Source organism: Cuculus canorus, chromosome 22 (assembly GCF_017976375.1).
Source record: "Cuculus canorus isolate bCucCan1 chromosome 22, bCucCan1.pri, whole genome shotgun sequence".
Lineage (NCBI taxonomy): Eukaryota > Metazoa > Chordata > Aves > Cuculiformes > Cuculidae > Cuculus > Cuculus canorus.
Genome location: NC_071422.1, coordinates 7291594 through 7310738, shown reverse-complemented (window position 1 = coordinate 7310738; position 19145 = coordinate 7291594). Strand labels below are relative to the sequence as shown.

The following is a 19145-nucleotide window of genomic DNA, read 5'->3' as shown; positions in this document are numbered from 1 at the left end:
TGCTTGAAAAAGATGTAGAAAGAGTTAAAATCCAAAGGTCTAGGAGTACCCATAATTCTTGTGTCTTCCAGTTTTTGCTTATTTATTGATATACACTCCTGACTTGCAGAAAACTTTTTCTAACTGCTGCTCAACAGGAGTTTAAGAGGCTTTTACCTTGATGCTAAAGTTGAGCTATTTCAGCAACGTAGCACTGGGCCTGTATCTGTTGTCTGGAGGTGTTAACCTGGAAGGTTCTTCAACAGAAAAATACTCTATAACTCTCCTGGTTTTTATAGTCAGACTGTTTTTCTTTTTTAATCATATTTGACACTTAGAGGGTGGTGATTTTTCAGCAACAGCTCTAGAGCTTGGAACATTAACCCTGATTCTTGCCTCAATCTCTCCTTTCACGCTGGGGAGGTCCCAGTCCCGGCAGGAAATTTGATTTGATATTTTACTGAAGATTTCAACAAAGTATTTCGGACCATCAGACACTGAGACATAAGAAAGGAAAAGAATCTGATGTCCTGTATCTCTGCAATGTTGTGTAATCACAAACTGTATGTCTTCCTTTTTTTTTTCTCTTGTAGTACCTGTTTGAGAATGGTAGAATAGATAACATTTTTACCGAGCCCTATTCCAGGTTTATGATTGAACTTACAAAACTTTTGAAAATCTGGGAACCTACAATTCTTCCAAATGGTAGGACAATTGTTTTGTTTTGTGTAGCTGCATGACAAAGCCATATGATAAATTAGTATTTTCTCAGTGCTGTGAAGAAGAATGTGAGCGAAGACGTTCACACGAGTCTTCTCTTTCTCCACCATTTAACTATTTGTGGTAGACCAGTATCATGGGTTTTATGTCTGTCTCCACCAGTTACGGATTACACTTAAATAAACCTTTGCCTCTGATCAGTCTGTGAACTCCATTGAAAGAAAGGCTTCCCATTCCTGTAGTCAACGTGCTGGTTCTTCCTTTTCCTCAAGTTGTAGCTACTCTTTTTCAGCACAGGTAGCCAGATTTGTACACAGTATTGGAGCTGAGTTACTGCAAATTCCATGTACATTTGCACAAATATTTCCCTATTCATACTGGAAATAATCCTAATAAATCTGAGGATCACATTAGCAAATCACTGTAATCTCGTCCCGACTCCTCAATTCCAAGTTCTCACCTCAGTCACTTCCAAAGTAAGAGTTCTTAAATTCTCTGGATGTTTTAATTGGTCTTCAGGTGATCGTGCAGTTCGTAAAGCTGGATGCCAGCCCTATCAGTACATAAAAATCTTTTCCAGTATCACTGAAACTTGGCAACTCCATACATCGATCCACGACTCGCTTTTTCATTTTTTATTTAATACAGAAATAATCCACTTACTTCCAGACTGCTGCATAGAGTGATGCTGTTTTCACACCAGGTCTCTCGTAAGCCCCCGTATCTCCCTTTCTGAACTGATTTAGGATGATCGCAATGGGCTATTTGTATAAAGATGGTGCATTTTAAACTCATGCTCCATGTCATAGGTATTACACATTTTTGCAGTTGGATGACTGTGTTTAATACAATGAATTTAGACCTTAGTGGGATTCTGCTGGTGTCTGCAATCTTCCTTTATAGCCCTCTCTCCATTCTTTGGGTATTTCATGCTGTTCCACAGCCTAGTTCTCCACTCTCCCTCTGATGTTTGTGCATGCCGCGTTCTTGGTTTTATTGGAATTACAATTGCTTATGATGGGTCTGAATTTGTTCTGATATGCAGTTCATTAGTAAGGGAGGTTAGGGAAGACAGGGATGCATCACTGGCAGAATCTGCTTCCTTAATTGTACTTGTTTCTGCCTCCCCACCCTGTCGTGTGTGATGCTTGCATTGCTTGGGGAAGATTATGAGAGTCTGCTAGATTAGACACAGCCTGTAAAAGCTGTTTGTTTGTAACTGAATACAGGGTCGGCCCTCAAACTGCATGAATAACCCCCGTCTTTTTTCTTCGCCCGCTGTTTCTAGGTTATATGTTCTCAAGAATTGAAGAGGAGCACTTGTGGGAATGTAAACAGCTGGGTGCATATTCCCCTATCGTTTTGTTGAACACACTTCTATTCTTCAACACCAAATACTTCCAACTAAAGAATGTCAGTGAGCACCTGAAACTCTCCTTTGCCCGTGTTATGAGGCGCACCCGAACTCTGAAGTATAATACTAAGATGACTTATTTACGTTTTTTCCCACCCTTTCAAAAACAAGAGGTAGAATCTGGTGAGTGAATGCTTTCTCATCACCTGAATTTTTGCTGTCATATTCGTATTTTCTGCTGCTGGGGAGAAAAACACGTGATGCAGTAAGCAGAGCTATGGGTGTGCTCTTATCCTGTACAGTGTCACTTCTTTTTTCGCTCTATAAGGTTTAAAGAGAAATTCTGCATGAGCCAAAGCATCCAGTAAAAACTTAGAGAAGTGCGAAGTGCCACACGTTTGGCTGCAAATGTGCTTTGTAGTCTTCTATAGCATCCTGGGCTTGCATAAAGCTTTATTAACTACTGCATGAGTTAAAGGCATTTTCTGAAGTCATTTTCTCAGGACTTCATGTTCTTGAGGTCCAGACCATTTTAATTCCCAGTTTTATCCTAGGTCTGTGAGGTGAACGAGCAAGACAGCCCAGTTTAGATGAAGCTAGAGGCTTGCACGCGCGTCGGGACTGTCCTCTTGAGCTCAGAGGAACAGACAGACAAGGTTTTGGTGTTTGGAAAAGGGAAGCTTTTGATCCTATTGGCTTCTTCAGTTAATGGTTCCAGCATGTTACATGAATTCTGCTTTACTAAGAAAAATTATATCCTCTATATTTTTCTGTAGATGCCAGTTTGTCTTGGTTTTCTAGAAGAGGAATGGCCTTGGACGGGCTGTAGCGTATGCAGTCTGTTCCCATCCAGTAGATCAAACCAGTTGACCTGCATGTGACAGATAACCAGTTCCAGTAGCGTGTTTGTGTGTGATGCAAGGTCGCATCACTAGGTGCGAGGCGTAGGGGCTAGGGCTTGGGCTTGAAGGCGCTGTTTTTCACTGAACTTCTGTGATGCCGTTTTCGTGTATCCAGATAAATTATCTGTAGGCAAAAGGAAACGCAGTGAAGATGAGGAGGTTCCAACAGCAGTGGAAATGGCTGAAAATACAGATAATCCTCTGCGATGTCCAGTCCGACTTTACGAATTTTACTTATCAAAATGGTAAGTGACAGACTTGGTTTTGATCTGTACATAGACTACAACAGGAGTTTGGGCAACGATCCCACTTAGGACTTTTGGGCCTGTGCTGTGAGCTTCTCTTTGCGGTTCTTGGTCCTTCAGTGGGATGGGACCACTCTGAGAGGACTTAGAGCATCAGCACTGTTAGACTCGGCAAACAGGTAGTGTTTGCTGCCGGTGTTAGAGCAGAGTTACAGAGAGATGTGTTCTCTAAATGCCTGTTTACACACCCACAGGGTGTAAACGGGGGCATTACTACAGTGACCCTGACGTTCTCATCTCCCTTAATTCCCAAACAGGATCCTACCTTTGAGGAGCTTATAACTAATACCCTGTCATTGTGTTCCTTGTGAAAGAGGGTAGGAAAAGTGTGAATTAGGTAAACCTGCTGGTAGCTTTTGCCTGCTGAAATGTGAGATTAACTTGTATTTAGGAGTTAGAAAGGAGACTGCATAGCAAGGACATAGATATAAATAATTTTGTCTGTCCTATTTCTATATAAACTTGAGTTAGATTGTTGAGCAGGTGGAATATGATGTTCTCTTCTCTAAACATGCAAAATGAAACAGCATCTCATTAGTGTCAGCTCAAACTCAAATAAATCACCCTCAAAAATGCACCTACTGAGCTTACTACAAATGGCCCCATTACTTATGCTAAGGCGTGCCTAGCAGCTGTCCTAGCTCTTTGTCTTCCTCTCCTTACCTTCCTTGTCCTCGCTCGTGTATCATTAGAAACTTTCAGCTGTCCTTGGGCTGGGAAAACATTTTCATGCTCCCCATCATCTCTCAGAGCTGAGCCCCTGCAGTGGTGCAAGCAGCAGTAACAATTCACTTTGCTGGTTTAATGTGACTATTCCAAAGCCAGGCAGGAGGGATCCTTGCTCTGCAGGGCTTCGTGTCTTCACGCCAGTGTCTGAAAGCCACCTTAATCAGACAGTCAGTCCTCCACGCAGGCGGGCTTGCCATTCTGCACCACGAGCAGGCAAGCTAGGGTCTAGTTTTGGTAGCTCTTGAACATTCCCAGTGCCAAAGTACCCAGCAATGCTGGGGTAACAGAACCAGTTTAATGAGAGACTGAGTGTCGAATGCATCTGTCAATCATATCAAGATGCTGGTACCATTAATTGGATGAGACTATGATTGAAGAACCACCTCTATTAAGAAGTCACTGTAATTTTCTTTGTTTCTTTATAAGCAACTAATGCTAACAGACCTGGAAACAACTTAACTGTTCCCTAAGTTGAGGGGAGGGCACTAAGTCTCTAACAAAAAGATTTGAATTGCGCTGTTTAAGTTACCGTGATGCAGCCTTACTGTAACTTTCATTTTCTTTGCTGTTAAATCCTTAACGTTTTTGCGAGCGGGACTGTTAGTGCTGCTTTCCGATGACATGTTCTTCATCTCTTTACCTTGGCAGCTCTGAAAGCGTGAAGCAGAGAAGCGATGTGTTTTACCTTCAGCCCGAGCGCTCCTGTGTGCCCAATAGCCCCATGTGGTATTCCACGTTGCCAATAGACCCGGGAACCTTGGACATCATGTTAACGCGTATTCTTATGGTGAGGGAGGTACATGAAGAACTTGCCAAAGTCAAATCAGAGGACTCTGATATCGAGTTATCAGACTAACTGAAGTGTGGGGTATTTTCCTTTGAATACACATCAGAAGCACCAAACTGTGAATACGTCCAGCCTTCGGAAAATGTGTATCAAGTAAGCCAAGATAACGTCACCTACAGGCATATTTTGAACCACAGTGGATGTACAAACTGGAACTGGAAGGAAGCAAGTGGCGAGAAACAACGTCCTGTGGCACCAGTAAATCCTCTGAACAAATCCAAGATGAACTAACCTATCGGAGTGGTGCATAAATCCTTTACCTGGTTAGGATGTTTAAAAGTTGTGCGATATTTTTAAGGAAAATGGTTGTGTAAAATCTACCGTAGCGATGTTGGGCATGGAGAGCTAGACTGTGGCTCCCGTGGCTTCTCAGCCTGGTGGCTGGCAGTCCTTGCTGCCAAAGAACACGTGGAGGTCCTGGAGCTCTTCACAGGGATGGGAGAGAAACTGGTGATACGTAGGCAAACAGACACTTTCCGTTACAAATAGACGTACACATATGCTTTTATAATTTCTTTGAAACTGGGATCAAATGTTAGGAAGGCAAGAGCCGCTGGCGCATCTGCCGGGGAAGCTCTCTCAGCAGACGGCCGTCTGGCTGCTGTTAGACGGTCACACGATGCCAGAATCTAGCTCTCGGTCCAGGCCGATACCAACTCTAGCGCTGTCCGGTCTTCAACGTGGAAGAGGTGCTGTAGGTCAGAGTGAACGTGTTACGGGACAGACGTGTCTGGGGTATGTACAGGAGAGCGACTGTCTGGGTTATGTGCAGAACATCCCTCACCGAGCCCCGTAGCTCTGCAGTCTGTCGATATATTCTAGCAAATACTGTGGTGCGCGGAGGTTATTTTTCCCTTAAGGCAGCTTTCCTTTCTCCTCTTCCCCTACTCCTTTTGGTTTGGTTATTTTATAAGGCAAATCTGGAGGGCCTTGTCATTTCAAACGAGAGATAACATGCACTCTTTCCACCTTTGCAACGCGTGCGGTGTTGTACAAAGGATGCAGTATTACTTTTGACAACGGAACTGTGGTAGAAAATGACCGTGTGTGTTTTTTTTCCCACCCCACCCAAAGAGATTTAGTCATAGTGTTGGAAATCGAAAGAGATTTTTGTAAGGCTTGGCTGTTACTGCGTCTTTGTGAAGAGAAGAGCTCCCACATTGTGTTTAGAGGACAGGACATGATCAGATACTGTCTGTATCTCCGTTTTCTTAAGCTGTAGATGTGTGTTTCTGATGACCAGCGGTCACAAATCATTGGAAACCCAAACAATTTTTAAAGAAAGAGAATTGTATGGTTTTTATCCAGCTCTGGTCACTTATGCATCTTCTGTAACAGGGGTCTGATATTTGATCTTGTCACTAAAATTTCGAGATATGAAAATCAACAGCCTTGAATTATATTTCCTTTTTTTTTTTGTTTTGTTTTGTTTTGTTCATTTTGGGTTTTTTTAATTATTTTTTTAGCAGTAACAAAAGTAATTTAACACAAATAAAATCAGAAAGTAGTCTATTGACGTTGTGCACTCGGTAGTCCTGTCCCTGCCTGTAACAGATCTCACTGATGTATTTTTTAATACAGAAAACTATGTGAAAAGTAAACCTGCCCCTGATTCTGTCTCATCAAAGCCCATCTGTGTCTGTCATTTCTGAGCAAAGATGCTGCTTCCTCCACGTCCTGGCCCAGCGCTCCCAGAGGAGGCATTTTGGCCATGAGCTGTACCTGCCGGGAAGCCACGCGGGCTCAGTGATGCTCCCATCGGCTAATTTCAAGCTGCTTTCTGTCCCGTGAACGCTAACCTGTCCCTGCCCGGAGTTACATTAACGTAGTGAAGCGGCAGATGCGCTGGTTTGGATTGGGATGGTAGAACATTTCAGGGAAAAGAAAACCACTCGGGAAAGCTGAGCGTGTGAGTTTGTAGGGGATAAAGGAGGTTTGAGCTGTGTCTGCACCCCAGCTGCAGCGGGAGAGGAGGAGGATCCAGGAATTCTTGGATCCCTTGGGTGTCTCCTGGAGGGCACAGCAGTTCTTGGCTGCCTTTGCCAGCTCCCTCTTCCCCTGGCTGCCCCGGGGCAGCGGTTGGGACAAGCTGGTGGGAGGGCAGGCTTTCCCCAGGGTAAATACCTGCAAAAGAAACCACATCCGAGTTTTCCCTTCAAGAAATACTTTCCTAGAATAGTGTTCATATCTCACAAGTAACGTACTTGGTTTGCTTTCTCTGAAGACCCTCCCTCTTCTCCGTGAACACTTTTGTGTATGCTCATTTTTTCCAGGTGCTTGGAATCATAGAATCTTAGAATCCCTAGGTTGGAAAAGACCTTTGAGAGCCTCAAGCCCAACCGTACCTGTCCTCTACTTGGCCTTTCATGTTCTCTCAGCAAGGAAAGGTAAATTGCTTTGAGTTTGGCTGAGAGCAGCGTTGCTAAACATCGTGCCGACTGCTTTTACTCAGTGGCTCTGAGATGAGAAAGCGTTTGGTGCTGTGTCTCTCGGTGATAGAATTTACAGAACAAGCAGGGATAGTTTCGGTTCTTCCAGTCCAATACCTTCTGGCAGGAAACCCTTGGGCAGCGGCGTGCGTTGTCCGGGGTGTGCCCAGGCTGTCACCCCTCGAGGAATTTCTAGTTGCTCGTGTAGGAAATCCTTGCAGTGCTCCTCTCCAACCACCGGCATGGTGCTTGCTGTCAAGGCTGGAGTTTCGCTCCCATCAGCACAACAGGTTCCCCAACTCTTTTTTCTTTCCTATTTCACCCATTTTAACCATTCCTAGCAGTGGGCAAAGTGATGATTTGCTGTCTTTGCTTACATCGCTGCTCGTTTGCAGTTTGTCTGCAGTAGAAGGGCTCATCAGCCTTGCAGGAGCTCAAGAAATAAGTTTTGAGCTATTGAATGGTTACCGATCCTTTCTTTTGTGAGAGAAACTACTGAGTTTTGAGGATGGTGGTGTGTAATGGAGTATGAGCACCAAAAATCTTAAAACCCAGGGATCGTTGGTGATGAGAAGGTCTGGAAGAGGTTCTAGGAGCAGTGAAGCTGGCTGGGAGCATGCTCTGCCACTTCATGCCGCGGGTCCGAAGCCCGAGGTCGCTTGCTGAGGGTGGGTGAGAGGGGCACAGGCATGAGCCACTGCGTCTCATCTCCGGCAGACGGAATGGTGGGACTGGTCCCTACGCTGTCACCTCCCTGCTGGTCTTGCTGGGCTCAGCTCCTTGAGAGAAGCCTTTTCCCAGCTGCGGATTTGTCAGGAAGGCAGGAATTCTGCTTTAGTTTCTCCCCTGCGAGGAAAGAGCTGGCTTGAAATGGGGAGATAGAGTTGTTTTACACAGCGGCGTTGCATTTGTTAAGTCAATTCCAGCCCTTTATTTTTATTTAGAAGGTGGATTTTTTGAACTAAGAGGGGAAATTCCTCATTTAGTTTGGCCACCGGCAGGAACGGATCTGCTCTAACTTCATCCCATGGCTCGCATGTCAAATCCATAGTGCCTGGCTGAGCTGTAAGGTATTTAATTCATTAATATTTAAGTGTCTAGGTTTCATCAAAGCACCTCAGTTGGATACGATTAAGAGAAATTAGCGCGTGTGGGTCATAGCTGGGACAAACTTGGAGAGAACTTGGACTTCACAGCATTTTGTTTCCTGCGTGCTGGCTCGTCTGCAAGAATCGCAATCTGCTTTTCTGTTTTTCAGTTTTCAGCAATAAACACTGCTGCCGTGGAGGTCACGAGCGCTCAGGCGATGGCACCAGGGCTAGGGCTGGTCCAGGAAGTGCTGCAAGGGTGTAGAATGGTTTTAGGAGTCAGAAAGGCTCGAAGGAACCCGGGTGTCTTGGGTTCTTCCAGCCCCACAACATTACATTCGCTAAGGTAATGGCTTTTCACCCGAGATCTGGTTTTTATCGAAGAAACAAAATCTGAAATACTTTAGATTATCACCTTCTTGGAGGGAAAGAAGGACTTTATTCCAATTAAACAGTCAGGCTAAATAAGGCATCAATCACCGACTCTCGAAGTGCATTCTGAGTGCACAATTTCTGTGAACACAAATCCAGATCAACTTCCTGGTATTCGGATGCAGCTGCCAAAGCCACGCGAACTATGGATTACTGGATTTTGTGGTTCATAGTTGAGTATTGGATACGCCAACAAAGGGCGTTCCTGGGCCCTTAGGTCCAGAGCCTTGGACTTTTCCTGTATTTATAACACACAGAGCCAGAATAACTGGGAAAGGTCTCTTTGACCTGCTGGGAGCCAGGCTCCTCCTTTTAAGAGAAAGGGTATGGGTGATAACTTGGGACTTTCTCCCCAGTTAAGCCAGTGACTCACTCTCTGGTCCAGGATCCATGTCCCGTCGCTCCTGGTGTACAGATGAAGCCTCACATTTTGTCCCTCGGCTGTACCCACCTGTAAATTGGCCAAACCTTCCTACCTCGATTGGGCATTATGAGGCGTTCGTAGGATGCTTTGCAGCTCCGTGATGAAAGGTGCTATACAGCTGCAAAGCATTCAAAAGATTTAAATAGGTCACCACTGCATCATAACCTATATTAAAAATGACTTTTTCTTATATGAGAATTTATAGAGTTCGATGTATGGTATTAATAAGCGAATTATTGAGACCCCCCAAAAATAGTTTTTGTTTGATTCGTATCTGTATTCTGGAGAAGTGATTAAAAACCTTTAACCTTAATAAAAGAGTACATCCTCATTTCCGATGCCGGAATCTAGCTCTAAAAGCAGAATCTCAGATTTTAAGGTGGGGGAGGGCTTAATTGTTCTTAAGCCACGTTAGAATAGCAGCTTTGTATCTTCACAGCAAGGCTTGGGCTTTGCCCCCCGGTCTGTAGAGCAGCTCACGCTGAGCTTTGCTCCTCTTTGAAACCTCTGGGATCAGCGGCAATTGGATCGATCACCAGTGGAGTTTGTAACATGCTCCCTTCCAGGGAGAACGGTGGCTGCTCAAACAGTGCCCAATGCCTTCAGCGACCGTCACCTTTGCTCTGTCGCCCTGAAATCCCCAAGAACACTGTGGGACACGGAGCCACCATCGCTCACCAAGGACCCTCGTTATTCAGCACTTGCTGTGGTTTCCAGTAAGGGCAGGGAAGGCTCATGGGTTTCCCAGTGAGGTTCCGAAGGCTCCTCTGTGTTAGGAACCACCAAAACTTTACTGGGAGCAGGTTTTAAGGCTCCAGTCAGGCAGCTGGTTTACAACTATTTTGAACCGAGCCTGTGCAGCCTCACCAAGGACAGAAACCAGAGGTGATCCTTGAAAACAGACTCCACCACTGCCCAGGGCAGTCTCTGCCAGTAGTGGAGGCTCAATACATTATTATTATTATTATTACTACTACTATTGTTATTGTTGATGATGTTATTGATATTATTATATATGATATTATATATATTATTATATTATAATAATATTAAGCAGCTGCTCTTTCATACCATCATTTATGGGGAGTTGAGTTTGCGCAGGGATAGCTGGTGTTCACTTCAGGAGACAGGGAAAAATGGAAATACGACTAAAAACTAATGACGTGGGAACTGCAGAAGTGGCAGAGAAACACTGCGACCGCACATTGACCAATGCTATCACTTAATGCATTTATTTTAGGTAATTAATCACAGGCAGCATAATAACCGAAACTCAGCTGACTGAAATCTCGAGGTGCCCTGCCCGGCCCCGACCGCTCCCCACCCACCGCCACTGCAAGCCACCTTCATTGGTTTCAAGGCACTCACTGCCCAAGCGGATCCACAGCTCCAAGAGGGTGGCCGAGTCGCTGGCGGGGGCTTCCCAGCGCCTGCCACGCTGCCAGGCAGAAACCTGGGACTCAGGAGCTGTCGTTGTCATCGTCGTTCTCGTCATCGTTCTCCTCGTCATTGCTTTTCTTGGGGTGGTCGTCATCCTTCTTGGGGTCATCACCTTGAGTTGTCTTCCCCTTGAACAGTGTGGCACCGACTACTCCACCGAGTGACCCCAGCATAGATGACAACCCAATTTTGGCACCAAGAGACAAACCTGCAGCTCCTGTAAAGACAGAAAGAGGGATGATGCCACAGGAGCATCAACTCTGCCTGCTGAGGGACCGAGCACGGGGTAGAGAGAGCCAAGGACCTCTCCACACTGTGCAGGAGCCAGTCTGGGAGCTGGCTCTGCTCCCTGAGCACCGCCAGGCCCTTTCTGGCTCCAGCCAGCGCTGCCGCCCAACACAGACTTTGCTCTTGGCAGAAGAGCAGATGCCACCCTGCACGGCGGCCAATGTCCTCAGCCTCAGGTGCCTGAACCCAGCAAGTCCTGACTCTTCCTATCGCATTCATTACACGATAGGGGATGATGTGATTGAGAGCAGCCCTGCAGAGAAGGACTTGGGGTGCTGGTCAATGAGAAGCTCGATGTGAGTCAGCAGTGTGCACTCAGCCCAGAAACCAACCGTGTCCTGCACCGCACCCAAAGCAGCGTGGGCAGCAGGGAGGGAGGGAGCAGAGAGAGCCCCTCTGCTCTTCTCTGGGGAGACCTCATCTGGAAGATGGTGTCCAGTTCTGGAATCCTCAACATAAGAAGGAGATGGAGCTGTTGGAATGGGTCCAGAGGAGGCTACAAAGATGCCCAGAGGGCTGGAGGACAGGCTGAGAGAGTTGGGGTTGTTCAGCCTGGAGAAGAGGAAGCTCAGAGGAGACCTTCTAGCGACCTTCCAGTGCCTGAAGGGGCTACAGGAAAGCTGGAGAAAGGCTGTTCACAAAGGCTTGTGGGGACAGGATGAGGGGGAATGAGTATAAACTGGAGAGGGGCAGATTTAGACTAAACATTAGGAAGAATTTCTTCACCATGAGGGTGGGGAGGCTCTGGCCCAGGTTGCCCAGGGAAGCTGTGGCTGCCCCATCCCTGGAGGGGTTCAAGGCCAGGTTGGATGGGGCTTGGAGCCTCTGATCCAGTGGGAGGTGTCCCTGCCCATGGCAGGGGAGTGGAACTGGGTGATCTTTAAGGTCTCTTCCAGCCAGAACTATTCTGTGAGTCTATGATTGTGGATTTATCCCTTCCCTGCGGTTTTGGGTGAGTGAGACCAACGATGGCTTTAAAGGGCTGGTTTGGTTCTAGAGCGAGGCGAGCGTATAACCCCATGCCACCCTTTGGGAATGAAGGCTCCCCTGCCCTTCCCACTCACCGATGGATTGCAGCACAGCCACGGTGCTGCCGGCAGCTACTCCTCCGCCGTTGGCGATGGCAGCCGCTGACATCATCTTGGCAGCCACGGACCCAGCAGCGATGCCGGCTGCCTGGAAGCCCAGCACAGAGATGCCGGCTGGGATGCCAACGAGCGCCACTCCTGCCAGTAGAACACCGTGGCGTTAAGGATGGTCTCTGTGCCCCCCATCTCCCCCTGCACCGGCGTGCGGATCTGGCTCCACAAAGACAAGACAGAGGCATCCAAGCGGGGTGCGAGGGCTGTTGGGTGCAGGGATGGAGACATCCTCAGGGAGGAGGAGAGGGGAGGTGTGCAGAGCTCTGCCAAGCTGGCAGACAGATTGCCAGGCACAGGCCAGCCCTGCCCGCTCCCTCGCAGCTGCATCCCAACTCTCCCAGCACTGGCAGCCCCCCAGCCCAGCCAGGTGCCCCCCTGGGACAGGACCAAGCAGTGAACTCAGCACCAGGCTCTCACCTACTCCAACAGCGGTTCCGATGGCAGCTGCTTTGACGTTTATTCCCATGGCTAGGAAGGAAAAAGGTGGTCAGGAGCGAGGGGGGCGGTGGTACTGGCTGAGCTCCGGCAGCCCCCCCAGAGGTGACAGGAGTGGCTGGGAGGGAAGAAAAGGGGTCCCGGGGTGCCCACCCGAGCTGTGCTGGCTGCACTGCTCTGCCTGCCTGCTGGGTTTTGCCTGTCTCAGCCCTGCCCACCCTCCCGTCCCCTTCTTGCCCCCCCCGGTGCCCCCCTTACCTTCCCACTGTGCTGCCTGTGATGAGCAGAAGCAGACAGGCGGGTTGGGAATGCTTACAAGAACTCGGTGCTGCTCATCTTGTTAAGTTCTAGGGTGTGCAAGCTGGGAGGAGAAACACACACACACACACCCTCCCCGCACCCCAGCGCTGGAAATAAACATACCTGCTTCAGAACTCGTTTTAGGTTAGAGGGTTTGATTCCGCATAACACCAGTACTGCCCTGCCCACTGCCCTACCTACTCTCTGCCCTCCTGCCCACCCCCTGCCCTCCATCCTGCCCCCTCTTCCAGCCCTGCCCTCCATCCTACCCTCCCTCCTGCCCTCTCTCCTACCTCTCTGCCATCCATCCATCCATCCATCCTCCTGCCCCCTTTCCTCCCTCCTGCCCTTTTATTGCCTTCCTAACATATATTCCTACTAGTTACAAGGGACGCGTTTCCAGCCGATTGGTTCTCACCCTAAACTGGACAATCACAGGTCGGTTAATGCAAAGAAGCCTTTGTTAAACACTTAACTTCCTTCAGCAACAGTTCCTCTGATCAAAGGTTAACTGTTTCGCCACCCCCTGCTCGTAGCCCGTAGGCTCTGTTCCTTCTAAACAGAGCTCTTCTCTCATCCCTCCCGAGGTCTGCGCCCGACCAGCTCCTACACGGCCTTCTTTATCAACTGGTCCGTGAGGGGGGGTTTCTTGAAACCTGTCAAATCCTGTCCTACGCTGCCCCCCTTCCCCCCCTCCTACCCCTCTGCCCCCCCTCCTACCCCCCTTCTGCCCCCCTCCTGCCCCTCTGCCCCCCCTCCTACCCCCCTCCTGCCCCCCTCCTACCCCCTCCTGCCCCTCTGCCCCCCTTCTACCCTCCTCCTGCCCCTCTGCCCCCCTTCTACCCTCCTCCTGCCCCTCTGCCCCCCCTCCTACCCTCCTCCTGCCCCCTTCCCCCCTCCTACCCCTCTGCCCCCCTCCTACCCCCCTTCTGCCCCCCTCCTACCCCCTCCTACCCCCCCTCTGCCCCCCTCCTGCCCCTCTGCCCCCCCTCCTACCCTCCTCCTGCCCCCCATTCCCCCCTCCTACCCCTCTGCCCCCCTCCTGCCCCCCTTCTGCCCCCCTCCTACCCCCTCCTACCCCCCTCCTGCCCCTCTGCCCCCCTCCTACCCCTCTGCCCCCCCTTCCTACCCCTCTGCCCCCCCTCCTGCCCCCCTCCTACCCCTCTGCCCCCCTCCTACCCCCCTCCTGCCCCCCTCCTACCCCTCTGCCCCCCTCCTGCCCCCCTCCTGCCCCTCTGCTCCCCCTCCTACCCTCCTCCTACCCTCCTCCTACCCCCCTTCTGCCCCCCTCCTACCCCCCTCCTACCTCTCTGCCCCCCTCCTGTCTCCCTTTTCTCCCCTCCTACCCCCCTCCCCCCCCGCCCCCTTCCCCCCCTTCTCCCCCTCCTGCCCCCCTTCCCCCCCTCCTACCCCCTCCTACCTCCCTCCTACCCCTCTGCCCCCCCCTCCTACCCCCCTCCTGCCCCCCTTCCCACCTCACTCCCCCTCCCGCCCCGGTCCCTCACAGCGCGGCGGAGGCTGAGGCTGAGCTCGGGCCGCTTTAATGGGCGGATACAGCGCGGGGGTGGGGTGGGGGGGTGAGGAATGGTGTCGCGGGGGGGCTGCGGGGGTCCCGGTGGGGATATGTGGCGGGAGAGGTGTGGGGGGGGTCGCATCAGACATTTGAGGGTGTCCCGGTGGGATACAAGGGGTCCTGGTGGGGATATAGGGCGGGAGGGGCTCATATCAGACATTGTGGGGGAGTCCTGTCAGACACTGGGGGGGTCCCTGTGGGGATGTTGGGGTCCTGGTGGGGCTGAGGGTCGGGGAGGGGTCACATCAGACATTGGGGAAGGTCCCTGTGGGGCTGAGGGGGTCATATCAGACATTTGGGTGGGGTCCCAGTGGGGATGCAGGGTTGGGGGGGGGTGATGGTAGACACTGGTGAGGGTCCCAGTGGAGATATGGGTGGTCCTGATTGGGGTGTGGGGCAGGGGGGGAAGGAGGGGGTGTCCCAGTGGGGATGTGGGGGTCCCAGTGGGGATGTGGGATGAGGGGGAGTCATGACAGGCACTGATGAGGGTCCCAGAGGAGATGCAGGGGGGCCTGGGGGGAGGTGCAGGGGGTGCCAGCGGGAATACGGGGTCACAGCAGGTATTGGTGAGGGTCCTGGTGGGGAGGTGGGGGTCGCAGCAGGCACTGGTGAAGGTCCCGGTGGGGATGTGGGGGGTCACACCAGGACAGCGCCGATGATAGTGCCGATGACAGACCCGATGGCCACGAAGGCAGTCTTCACAGCCGCGGGGAGCCCCACCGCCCCTGGGGAAGAGGAGGAGACATCGGCCTGAGCCCCCCATGGACCCCCACTGCACCCCACTGTCTGCGGGAGCCCCTCGAGGAGCAACAGCAACATGGTGACCCCATCAACACCCCATGGCACCACAGTGACCCCATCGGCACACCATGGGACCACGGTGACCCCATGGCACCACGGTGACCCCATCAACACCCCACGGCACCACAGTGACCCCATGACATCATGGTGACCCCATCAACACCCCATGGCGCCATGCCAGGAGCACTCACCCAGTGACTGCCCTATGGCCACCAGGCTGCCGGCAGCCACCCTGCCACCATTGGCGATGGCAGAGAGAGACATCATCCTGGCGGCCAGGGATCCGGCTGCAATTCCTCCTTTGGTGAAGCCCACGACATAGAGGGCTGCCGGCACCGCAGCCATAGAGATTCCTGCATTGGAGAGCAGCAGCGGTGACGATCCCGCTGGCACACGTGTGTCCCCAGGCTGCAAAACCCTCAGCCCCTGGTTGGCCACGCGTCTTAGAACCATTAAAGTTGGAAAAGACCTCTAAGATCAAGTCCAAGCCCACTGTATCAACCAAACCATGTCCTGAAGCGCCACATCTACGTGTTCTTTGAACCCCTTCAAGGATGGAGGCTCCACCACCCCCCTGGGCAGCTTCTCTAGTGCTTCACCCCTCTGACAGTGAAGAGATTTGTCCTAAAGTCCAATCTAAGCCTCCCCCAGCGCTGAAGCAGAGCTCCAACTCGCCCGGGACAGCCTGGAGCAGAGCGGATTGCGCAGATCTCGTGGCCAAACCTCCCCCCAATGGCATCAGTGGGGGCTGCACACCGGCTTTGAGGTTGCAGCGTTTTGGGGAGGGGGCAGAACCCCCCCCCGAGAGGGCTCTGTGTGTGCAGAGCAGCAGCGTAGAGCCCAGAAAAGTCATTTATTTCCATGCGGGGTCAGCCGTCCTCGTGCCCACCAGCGCCTTACCGAGCCCTACGGTAAACCCAACGGCAGTACCGACAAATTCTGTAATGAAGGAGAGATTGGGGGTCAGTCGGGGGGCAGAGGGCAAGAGCAACATTACAAGGGGCTTCTCCAACCCCCAGAATCCCCACAAGCGCGTGTCCCATCGTGGTGCCTCGCGCCGCCGGGACGCTGGCTCACGCCCTCTCCCGAATGCCGTTAAGCGAATCCTTGCTCAGAAGCCAAGGGTGGATTTTGGCGCGCGCCCAGGGCTCGGTGCCATGTCCCCTCACCCCATGCACTCACCCATGGTGGGCTGTCCTGGGGGGAGCAGCTGCTGGAGCGAGAGCTGTGCCGGATCCCACCCGGGTCTGGTCCAACAAGAACAAGATTTTCTTCTTAGGGTGGTGAGAGGGGTCAGTGGAGTCTTGTTCTCCCACACAGCCACCCCATCCCGCCCCGCAAGAGCCTCCGGCCACCCCACAACAGCAAAGACCCCCCCCATAACCTCCCATTCCTCCCCAACCTGGGGCTCTCCGTGTGCTCTGCCTGCAGGGCAAGCAGCCCCCCAACTTCTGTCCCCCCAAAAAACACCCGTCACCCCGTGCCACTCACCTCACCGAGTGCTGCGCACACAAAAGAGATTGATGCTACCGGAGTGCGACTGCGCCTGGTGATGTCAGGACAGCAAATTTCCAAGAAATGGCTCTCCGAGTTTCGGTTTTCCCTGGATTCTTGATCCAGCTCGGCGTTAACCCTTCATGTGCCTGATTCTGCAGGCAGACCCCAGGGGTGTTCCCCATGGGGACCCCTCTGCCCTCAAACCCTTTGCGGGGATGCAGGAATGGGGCTGTGGGGAGGAGGATGCAGGGCTTTAGGGAGCAATTCCCAGCCAGGTTTGGAAAGGGTGAAGTTCCACTGTTTCACGAGGGCTCTGGAGACCTCAGAGCAGCTTCCAGTGCTGGAAAGCTGGGGACGGGCTCTGGATCAGGGAGGGCAGGGAGAGGATGAGCTTTTAAGCTGAAAGAGGGGAGATTGAGATGGGATTTTAGGAAGAAATGTTTTGCTGTGAGGGTGGGGAGGCCCTGGCCCAGGTTGCCCAGAGCAGTGGTGGCTGCCCCATCCCTGGAGGGGTTCCAGGCCAGGTTGGATCCAGTGGGAGATGTCCCTGCCCGTGGCAGGGGATTGGAAGCAGATGGACTTTGATGTCCCTTCCATCCCAACCCATTCTGTGATTCCATGGGCAGCCCCTCTGGGCTGGGTGGCGAGGGCGCAGCGGCTGCCGTAGCTCATGCGCCGCTGCAGCTGGTTGAAGGGGACCAAATCCAGTTGCAAGTTGATCTGGTTCCTTTTTACCAGCCCCAGCGACGCACCATCTCTCCGGAGACGCCCTCTTGGGGATAGAGTGGGGTCCTGGCGTGGGGGTCCCAGCCCAAAAATACATACTTCTTAACATTCCATAACGCCGGCGGATTCCATATGGGCATATGAAGAAGTATGTCGGGTTGGGAGGGAGAGGCGGGCGGCGCAGGGCTGGGATTCGGGAAGGAGCCGGTGGCCACGACGAAGCCCGAGGCTGGTCAGGGGCTGCAGGGGCACCTCTTGCCCTCCATGGATCAACCTCTGCCTCTGCATCCCTGGCTGTGACCCTGTCCGCATGGTCCCGCAGTGCCCACGGCCACCCTGGAGACGGTGCCACGGCCACTGCATGGGCGCAGAGCCTCTGCAGGGGCCACAGGGCACTCCGGCCGGCGATGGGCTCGCTGCCTGGCATTTTGGCCAGTGGCCACCCTTCCTGGGCACGGGACCCCCCGGGAGGCGGCTGACCCTCAGCAGTTTGGGCCACGGGGGCTCCGCGGAGATGAGGGCACAGCCAAGTGCCGGGTGCCCGCGCGGGCAGTGGATGCGGGTGCTCGGAGTTGCTTCCACACTGGGGTCCCTCATCACCCAGGGTGCAGCAGCGGCCACTCTTCAGCATCCCACGTTTCTCTGGGACCCCACAGCACCATCCTGCACCCCACAGCTCCCCGGCCCCCTCCACGCTGCAGCCCACGTGCCGAAGCAGCCAATGCAGGTCTGGGCAGCGTGGGGGGGACCCCCACTCGGGGGGGAACAGCCACCCACCCACACCCCCAGCTCATTCGTAAGGCCATGAGAAGGACCTGGGGGTCCCAGCCCCCCCCCATGGGAAGCTGGAGATGCCTTTGCCCATGGGAGGGGGTTCAGCTGAGCTCTCAGGGGCTGGAAACCATAAATGGGGGTGCAACGGGGACCCCCCAGCCCTGAGACAGCCTGGCCAGGGCAGGGCGATGGAGGGGGCAAAGGTCCCCTCAGCCCAGATGCATCTTGATCCTGGTGACCTCCCTGCCCCTAAATCCACGGCTGGGGCACAGCGCGGAGCTGCGCCGGGGTCCCAATCGTGCCCCCTCCCAGGATGGGGGGCCGGGGCAGGGGGGCTGCGGGGCTGGCCAGGCCTGGCGTGGCCGTGACTCAGCGCCAGGAGCTGTGGCCACACGCGCTGCAGCTCAGCGAGGAGCCGGTGGGTGCCAAGTGCACGCTCACCGCACCCACAGGCAGCGGAGATGCTGCTGGGGGGGTCCCTGGAGCTGCCAGCCATGCCAGCGGGGCACAGCGCTGCTGCCACACAGCCACCGTCCCCCCAGGATGCTCCAGCAGCACCCCAGGACCTCCCGCACAGCTGGTCCCCAAGGACATGGCTTTGGGGACCTCAGAGATGCAGCTCCCAGGACCCAAAGTCCCCATCCTGGCAACAATGATGGGACAGAGTGCATCCAGCAGGACCAGCACCCCTATCCCCTCAAATAAAAAGCAGACTGAGCAGTTGTTCCTTGGCTGAGGCTGCAGAGATGCACCCACTTAACCCTTCAGGCTCTGCCGTCGCCCCCGGCGCAGCAGGATGCTGCTGCACAGCTTTTCTTTAGGGTCCCAGGGGGTCAGCGGGGCTGTTGGGGTGCAGCAGGAGCCAAAAGCTGGTGGCTGCACCCCCCCCAAGCCCCCAGAGCCAGGGCGCAGGGTCAAGGCTGTCGCAGCCCAGCCGCCCCGGCTGACCTTGGGCAGCAT

General features: G+C 52.8%; 3 protein-coding genes across 20 annotated transcripts in view; 1 reads left to right on the top strand and 2 right to left on the bottom strand.

The window, feature by feature from the left end:
* ZMYM4 (zinc finger MYM-type containing 4) overlaps positions 1–9664 on the top strand; it is a 44338-nt gene extending 34674 nt beyond the window's left edge. For 5 of the 11 annotated variants that reach the window (XM_054086267.1, XM_054086265.1, XM_054086266.1 and 2 more), the window contains 4 exons: positions 573–684; positions 1988–2236; positions 3071–3200; positions 4638–9656. In XM_054086267.1, coding sequence (XP_053942242.1) covers positions 573–684; positions 1988–2236; positions 3071–3200; positions 4638–4845 — 699 coding nt within the window. In that variant the 3' untranslated portion in view covers positions 4846–9656. The other 6 variants (XR_008453282.1, XM_054086261.1, XM_054086264.1 and 3 more) reach the window with 6 other exon arrangements.
* Positions 9665–10450: 786 nt separating this feature from the next.
* LOC104056170 (interferon alpha-inducible protein 27-like protein 2A) lies at positions 10451–13503 on the bottom strand. Of its 4 annotated transcripts, none has more exons than XM_054086274.1 (4): positions 13194–13503; positions 12497–12547; positions 12002–12163; positions 10451–10866 (listed from the first exon to the last, which is right to left on the bottom strand). In XM_054086274.1, exons 2-4 carry the CDS (start codon positions 12543–12545, stop codon positions 10670–10672), a joined length of 408 nt encoding a protein of 135 aa, XP_053942249.1. In that variant the 5' UTR covers positions 12546–12547; positions 13194–13503; the 3' UTR covers positions 10451–10669. The 4 variants fall into 4 exon arrangements, with proteins under 4 accessions (XP_053942249.1, XP_053942248.1, XP_009555686.1 ...); XM_054086273.1 differs by having other exon boundaries at positions 13233–13503; XM_009557391.2 differs by lacking the exon at positions 13194–13503 and adding an exon at positions 12773–13011 and having other exon boundaries at positions 10452–10866.
* Positions 13504–14501: 998 nt separating this feature from the next.
* LOC128854289 (interferon alpha-inducible protein 27-like protein 2) lies at positions 14502–17357 on the bottom strand. 5 transcript variants are annotated; one of them, XR_008453308.1, is made up of 6 exons: positions 16680–17350; positions 16371–16435; positions 16089–16127; positions 15380–15541; positions 14965–15112; positions 14502–14517 (listed from the first exon to the last, which is right to left on the bottom strand). XR_008453308.1 is itself a non-coding variant. In XM_054086414.1 (5 exons), the coding sequence occupies exons 2-5, from the start codon at positions 16372–16374 to the stop codon at positions 15024–15026; spliced, it is 294 nt and encodes a 97-aa protein (XP_053942389.1). In that variant the 5' UTR covers positions 16375–16462; positions 16680–17351; the 3' UTR covers positions 14728–15023. The 5 variants fall into 5 exon arrangements, 4 of the variants coding, with proteins under 4 accessions (XP_053942390.1, XP_053942391.1, XP_053942389.1 ...); XM_054086414.1 differs by lacking the exon at positions 14502–14517 and having other exon boundaries at positions 14728–15112; positions 16371–16462; positions 16680–17351; XM_054086413.1 differs by lacking the exon at positions 14502–14517 and having other exon boundaries at positions 14731–15112; positions 16680–17349.
* Positions 17358–19145: the final 1788 nt, after the last annotated feature.